Genomic DNA, 7985 nt, shown 5'->3' with positions numbered 1-7985 from the left:
TAAATTTTTCTCATACCCAACCACAAGAATTAGTGTTTCCTAAAATCTAATGTAGTAGTGTGAACCCGGTGAATGTATGCCATAAGACCTAGTTTAAGAAAGGCCAGATATTGAATGAGTGAGTGAAGCATGAGTCACAAACGATTAGGGTCATGAGTCACAGACGATTGGGCGATAGCTAGTGTCTATTGTACGAGAGACTAGTGAGAAAGAAAAACACGCTTACTTATAACACTCAATCTTTAATCTTTTCTCCACTTCAACTCACTTTAGCATTGCATTGGCTAAAACAAACTAACTAATTAATTATTTAGCCCTACTTACCCATTAAATCAATGATATTAAGCTAGTCCTAGTCCCAGGTATTTGTTTAATCATAACTTTTTTTAGTAATAAAAACAAAAACCCTTCTTTGCTTTCTTTTTCCCATTGGAAACGCTTTTTTTTCCTTTCGAGCACTATAAATAAAAACCAAACTTAGTCCCCTAGACCACCTCTGTGAACTTCCATTCCAGTTCATCATCACTCTGGTTCTCATTCTTCATCTTCTCATCGATTGAATTAATCTTGGTGGTGGTGGTGATGGTGAAGTTCTCGAAAGAGCTTGAAGCTCAATTAATACCAGAGTGGAAGGATGCGTTCGTAAACTACTGCCAGTTAAAGAAATATGTGAAGAAAGTTAGGCTTTCTAAAAAACCCATTTCTGATCAAACCCATCTTCTTCATCTTCATAATCAAGAAGATGATCCTCCTCAATACGGGTTTTCTATTTTCGATCCTGTTCGTTATGTTTTCAAGAAATTATCAGCTAAATTTCAGAATTCTTCTACTGATCAAAGAGAGATGATAATTCAGGTAGCATTATGATGATCCAGGTTCGGTTTACAGATTAAATTATCGTTTGTGTTTTCTGGGTTTTGCTTAAATTAGGTCGAGATGACTTTCTTCACCTGAAAACACTTCATCTTTGTTGCATCATATTTTCTGTTCGAGATATCTAATTTTTGTCTGCATCCTTTACATGCGATCCTTGTTAACGTCATTTACGAATTTTTGCATTATATTTCTGTTACGTAGCGGGAAATTTTCATCTTCACCGGAAAATAAAGTAGTGTGTCTGTTTCGTTTTAGCAATGATTTTACGTGAAAAGTTAACGGAAATAGCAGATGCATGTGTTAGTTTCCGGCACGCTAAAGTTATGGTTCATTTTGGTTGGTGTAAACCGATATAGAGATTGGAGGGTGACACGAAAAGCAATGAAACCGTTGGGTGTTTCTATCACGAAACTATCGTGAGTGGGAAAAGAGAGAACCCACACTACTTTTCAAAAACAATATCAAAAATGAAAAATAAATGATAATTAGTTAAATTTAGAATTTAAATTAATTTATGCTTAATTTCTTGTAGGTCAGAAACAAAAATGGAGAAGGAGACGAAGAATCTGTCTACCAAACGGTGCTACTTCACTTATTTTCTGAAGAAGATGAGGTAATTAATGATATTTTATTTATTTTTTAAAAATGGTTAATGAGAAAATTTATATAAGTAAAAGAGTATTTTTCCAAAAGTATTTAAACTGGATATTTTTGATGGTTTGAAATTGAAGGTAAAAGAATTTTTCGAGAGACTAGACGAAGAATTAAACAAAGTGAATCAGTTCTACAAAATCAAAGAAAAAGAATTTCTAGAAAGAGGAGAGGCTCTCAACAAACAACTGGAAACTCTTCTTGATCTCAAACAAATTCTAAGTGAAAGACGCAGGAAAAATCATTTATTAAGACTGGAAAGTGGAAGTCTTCCTCGATCAAATTCTTCATCAGTTAGAAGTGCTTCAGATTATTCTGGTACGTACATTTTACAATTTTTTCCTTCTTTTTTGACAATGAATAAAAATATTATATAATCGAGTTGGTAGCTGATATCACTGTAGGACGGTGTAAGTCCTTTTTAGTATATTCTTATTATTATTAACCTTGTTGTTATTGCATGTACTTCCATCTTTTATATCAACTTGAGCTTCATTTTCTTAGTTAGTGTTTTGTCTACTATCAAGCTTTAATGAATCTAGCTAGGTTCAGATTCCAGAATGAACAAATTTTTCTTTCAGTACATCTTTTTAAAGTTTAGATATATATACTTTTATATTTTGGTGAAAGTTGTTTTCACTACAGATCATACAATCTCGTTGAACATATACATCAAAACTAAAATTACATTTTCTTTTCCACATTTTGCAATTATTCATATTAGAAAAGTTGGCATATCTTAAGCCTTAAGATGATGACATAATTTAACATAATAAAATGATTTAAAATCTACTTGGTTTTTACACATTGTTTTTGCTTTCCTGAGTTCCTTCTCGTCATGATATTTTTATGCAAAATTTAGTTAGAATTTCGGAATTTAATGAAGTAGCTAGAAAATATTACGCAAGTAGTATACATTTATTGCCATTTGCCGTGCCTTGCGCAAATTAAATTGCCAAAAAAAAGTCTTGTCATTTGGATTTTGTCGCGGCCATTACAACTGCTGACAACAAATACTGCAAATTTATTATTGATAACTACATCTGCATGTACATAATTTGACCAATTTTCCGGTGTAATGCAGAGAGCGGAACCGAAATGGATGAGACTTCTCCGACAAACGAAGATCGAAAAAATGGAGTGAATAATTTTACCGGCGGGACTAGAACGAAAACAAAGAAGACGAGAAGTGGGTTAAGAATTGATATTCCAGCAACGAACCCAACACGTACAATATCAGCTGTGACAACAAAGCTATGGGAAGATTTAGTAAATAACCCTAAGAAAGAAGGCCATGGGGACTCCGTTAACAGAAAGAAAATCCAATGTGCTGAAAAGATGATTAGAGGAGCTTTTGTTGAACTCTACAGGGGACTTGGTTTACTCAAAACTTATAGCTCGTTGAATATGGTGGCCTTTGTCAAGATACTGAAGAAATTCGACAAGGTAATTTTTTTTTTTTTTTTGTAATCAATGCAAAATCGGATAAATATCATGAAAATATTTTTGGTTTTTATTTTTTATTTTGGATATTGCAGGTGGCAAATGAAAGAGCATCAAGTAGTTATCTGAGAGCAGTGAAGAGATCTCACTTCATTAGTTCCGACAAGGTATGGTGGGCAGAATAATATTCTGCTAAACTGTTTTTCATGATTTAGCATATTCCTTGAACTTATTCTTATTCGCCTTCATATAACGTACCCCATATGGAATTCGTGTGCACCTAAAATTCCAGGGTTGGTACTTCTTTAAACTGTAACCAACCAAATATATGTACGAGGAATAATCCAGGTGACATAATCGTTTGTTTAGAATATGTCAGAAGTGACTTATAAGCCAAACTCCAGAGTTCATATAATAGTAAATATGTTGGTTATCTTAGTATTTGGTTGTAGGTTAACGTCGATTCTAAGAAAACTCATAAGAAAAACCTTAAATCATATTTTCTGGAAAATTATGTGATGACGTGATATCTTTTTTATCTGAGAACCCACCGTAGGATGACATTTACAGTCTAAGTTTAAAATCGTTTCCAAAAGTTCTTACAGTCTATACAAGAAGATAAGATTTTTATTCGATCCGTGCAGCATATTCGATATATGCAATATAACTGGTGATTTATCTGGGGTCATGTTGTTTTGTAACCAGTCTATATGTTGAAGCATTGAAATATTTAATAATAAAATTTTAAAATGTACAATATGGAATCATGAGTCAATGAAAACTTTAGCTTTCGAGTGTTTTCAATGGACACACGATGATATCAGCAGCTAAAATCGTTCGAATAGAATCCACTGTGCATTGCTTGACTTAACTTTGTACTTGCATCTTTTTATTTTTATTTTAATGAAGATGGTAAGATTGGGCGATGAAGTGGAGTCCATCTTCACAAAGCACTTTGCTAACGATGACAGGAAAAAGGCAATGAAATTCTTAAGACCCCGAGAGAATAAAGCCTCTCATATGATCACCTTTTTAGTAGGTACGTACGTGACTTAAAACTTTGTTCCTATGCTTTCTTTTACAAATAATTCTTGATGCCCTGCAAGAAAATCACGGCCTGGGACAGTTTTACTGAATTCAATTTTGTGCACATTCTTTTAAAGAATATTAGTTCTGTTAAAATAGTTATCAACGGAGAGTACGCACAGATGGTGCGATAGTATGAAAAAAATGAAATGACAACTGAGAAAGTAATACCATGATCATGGCAACCAGCAAATACGCGGCGCAATGATCCGTGCTAAGTTAATGCGTGTGGATTTAGCCTTTGAATTATTAAGAACCAAGAAACAAGCATGTCTGATTCGTTTCACTTTTGCTTCACAATAAAAGGAAGCACAACCTAATCGTCTTTGTTTGAACTTAAATTGAACAAAGTAAAAAAGCAGAGACAAAAATCCTTACGAGATATCATAATAGACCCACTAGAATAGATTACCACAATAAAATGGTACTTATGACAAGTGAAACGGGTTTGAAACGTGACCATTTATAGCAGTGATGCGTAGTAACGGGGATACGTTCTTGTATTGGCATATGACGTGAAGGATATGACAAGTTACATGTTTTCTTTCCCCTGCTAACTGTTGGTCTTTATTGTAACAACAAGTCCAAGATCCAGACCGTAAGTTGATCATTTTGCAAAATCAAACACCCAGACCGTAAGTTGATCCAAAAAAAAACACGCTACTTTGGTGCCTCGGCTTTGTTTATGGCTACCTAACATATTTTTGATCGTTCATTTCGTTTGGATTGCACCCGGTCAGAACTGTATATACCAGCATTTGCTCCATTCATGAATTAGTTGTCTAGCACTTAATTTTTTGGCAAAAAAAACAAAGGAAAAGGAAAAGTTATTTTTGCTGCTAGCTAGAGATATAAAGTGTGTTCTTTATAGGTCTTCCTTCTTTATATCACATTTTTGTTCTGTTTTTTTGTTGTTGTTGTTGGAAGATCTCTTTGCGTCATGAGTCAGCTTGGTTTTGTTCGCTGATGAAATATCTTTTGTTGTTTGGTTGTTGCAGGACTGTTCACAGGCAGTTTCGTAGCCTTATTTAGTGTATACGCAATCCTGGCACACATGTCAAACATCTTTAAGTCTGGAACTGAACCTGGATATCTGGAGACTGTTTACCCTGTTTTCAGGTATAGAATTTTTAGACCCCTAATGCTACATGGAACCCACCACGCATTACACAAGATGAGATATTAGGCTTTTTTGTGCCGACTCCTAATCCACAATGGTTTGGCTTGCAAATAGAAAATATCTTCTTGTTTGCTTGCTGTGCCGCGACACCGACATGACAGATTTACAACCCATGAATTCCCTTTTGGTAATACGTTTGTACTAATAATATGTTTTTATTGGACGTGATGTAGCATGTTTGCTTTCCTCAGTCTCCACTTGTTTATGTACGGCTGCAACATATTCATGTGGAGTAGCACTCGAATCAACTACTCCTTCATATTTGAGTTCTCGCCGAGTACGACTCTCAAGTACAGAGATGCCTTCTTGATGTGTGCATCTTTCATGTCAGCGGTGGTCGGTGCAATGGTTATCCACCTTATCTTGAGGTCAAGCCATGTTGCACCAACTTATGTCGACGCCATTCCTGGAGTTCTCCTTCTGGTACGTAACTTATTGTTTTAGACAAATTTGAATTTTGTGGTTCTAATTTTCTTGCAACATTGTTCTAAACATGTTTTGGTTATTTTGTTCCAGTGTTTCATTGCATTGCTCATTTTCCCATTCAACATTTTCTACCGATCAACTCGTTATTGCTTCATTAGGGTGATCCGCAACATTGTCTTCTCTCCATTTTATAAGGTACGCGCAAAATTCGCTCCTAGTTTTTGTATCCGTGCATATTATCTGTACAAGCAATGTTAATTTGGCAGTTTATATGGTGTATCTGTAGGTTTTGATGGTAGATTTCTTCATGGCTGACCAGCTCTGTAGCCAGGTAAACGTCGACCCTTACGCATATGCGGCTCCATATTACTTGATTCTAGATATAAACACTGTTGCTGTTTTTTTCTTCAACTTTTCAGATTCCACTGCTTAGACACATGGAGACTACAGCATGCTATTTTCTAGCAAAAAGTTTCAAAACGCACCAATATGAGATCTGCAACCAGAGCAAGCTATACAGAGAACTCGCATATGTGATCTCATTTGCGCCATATTACTGGCGAGCTATGCAGGTTTACACTTGTTTTCAAACCCTTTTTAATATACACAATTAGCATCATCTAGTGTGAAAACAGAAACAAATTTCATAAATGTGAACTAAGATAATGTCTTTGAATATGATTTTCAAGTGTGCAAGAAGATGGTTCGATGAGGGCGATGTTGCTCATTTGGCTAACTTGGGGAAATACGTCTCAGCCATGGTTGCTGCCGGTGCAAGACTAACATTTGCTCGGCAACACGATAACTTATGGATGTTCATGGTTGTACTCACTTCATCAATAGCAACAGTTTATCAATTGTACTGGGATTTCGTTAAAGATTGGGGTATTCTTAACCGAAATTCCAAAAACCGTTGGTTGAGAGACGATTTGATTTTGAAGAGCAAGAACATTTACTACATATCAATCGTAAGTTTCCTGGACCCTTTCATCTTAAACAATTTAATTTGCTGCCGGGTCACTAATAATGAAATGTGAATTACAGTTTATCAATGTGCTGCTAAGATTGGTTTGGATAGAAAGCGTCACGCGTATTAGCTCTCCAACAGGGTTCATGGAGTCTCAAGTACTAGACTTCTTCTTGGCTTCACTAGAAATTATCCGACGCGGGCACTGGAACTATTACAGGTATTGCTCTTTTCGTGTCAGTAATTATTGGAAACACAACTGATGGTTGAGAAAATTTCCAGTTTATTTTCTTTAGAGTAATCCGTGCATGAATGTTTAAACAGGTTGGAGAATGAACACTTGAACAATGTAGGAAAGTTCAGAGCAGTAAAATCAGTTCCCTTACCATTCCGTGGCATAGACAGCGATGACTGAAAATCGCTTGGCCTAGAACTTGTACAGAATCCCGAGCAATGGAATGAAGCAAACCAAGACGTGTTGCAAGTGCTACTGCTCGAACAGACTACTGAAGGATTAACTAGACCTCATTGAGTTAGTCCGCGAGAAGTTTTGGTCTGAAGTGGATCGTGAAAGGTTTTCATATACTAATTTGAATGGTGGGCAAAGGTAGACAAAATATTAAAACTCTTTTGTACAATAAATCAACAAACTATGACTATAATTTATGCTCAAGCTGATTCAATGTCATTAATATTCCTTTACAAAGTCAAATTGTTATCTTGCTTTGTTCCTATGAAACTTCCTATCTATAATGTTGCCATGTACTGTCCAATTCAAACCCAGAAAAAGCTTATGGATGCTGAGTTTTTGAGTGCGAACTCTTGTTTTTATTATTAATTTTTAAATAATATACTTTTGCGAACAATTTGAGAATTCCACCATCTCTTTCGAGATTTCCAACTCCTGATCCTTTGTCTCTTACTGATGCAAATGAATGAGCTGTTCCTCCAATCTTAACAAGCCCTTGTTTCGTACCAAAATCCTGAAACCCAAGGGACTAATGAAGCAAAAGAAGCTGGTCTGATTGCAGGACTAATCGATGCCCACCAGTTCACTGCTGAGCCACCACCACCGGTTGAACCTGGCATTAGCATAGATCATAACCTTTCTGAATCCTCCATGGGAAACTTAGGCGCATGCCCAAAAAAAAAAAAATTCTTACCGCCAGGCCCACAATTAATTTCTGATACAGTCGCACCCATAATTATTTAAAAATATTTAAAACGTACTGAAAGACTCTATTACTCTTCATCGTTTTTGGGCATAATTTTTTTTCTTCTCCGCCGGTTTCTTTCCCTATTCCTCAATTAATCTCTGTAACGGATCTGCAAAGATTTTTTCTCCATCATTTAAAG

The 7985-nt window shown here is 35.6% G+C and overlaps 1 protein-coding gene across 2 annotated transcripts; it reads left to right on the top strand.

Moving 5' to 3' along the window:
* The first annotated feature begins 479 nt into the window (after positions 1-479).
* LOC113283135 (phosphate transporter PHO1-like) lies at positions 480-7448 on the top strand. Of its 2 annotated transcripts, none has more exons than XM_026532294.1 (14): positions 480-855; positions 1409-1489; positions 1608-1845; positions 2612-2973; positions 3066-3137; positions 3880-4009; positions 5055-5175; positions 5410-5659; positions 5753-5857; positions 5949-5993; positions 6082-6234; positions 6352-6630; positions 6707-6849; positions 6954-7448. In XM_026532294.1, the coding sequence occupies exons 1-14, from the start codon at positions 583-585 to the stop codon at positions 7042-7044; spliced, it is 2343 nt and encodes a 780-aa protein (XP_026388079.1). In that variant the 5' UTR covers positions 480-582; the 3' UTR covers positions 7045-7448. The 2 variants fall into 2 exon arrangements, with proteins under 2 accessions (XP_026388079.1, XP_026388080.1); XM_026532295.1 differs by having other exon boundaries at positions 738-875.
* The last annotated feature ends 537 nt before the right edge of the window (positions 7449-7985 follow it).

This window comes from Papaver somniferum, chromosome 5 (genome assembly GCF_003573695.1).
Source record: "Papaver somniferum cultivar HN1 chromosome 5, ASM357369v1, whole genome shotgun sequence".
NCBI lineage: Eukaryota > Viridiplantae > Streptophyta > Magnoliopsida > Ranunculales > Papaveraceae > Papaver > Papaver somniferum.
This window is presented reverse-complemented; position numbering and strand designations above follow the sequence as displayed.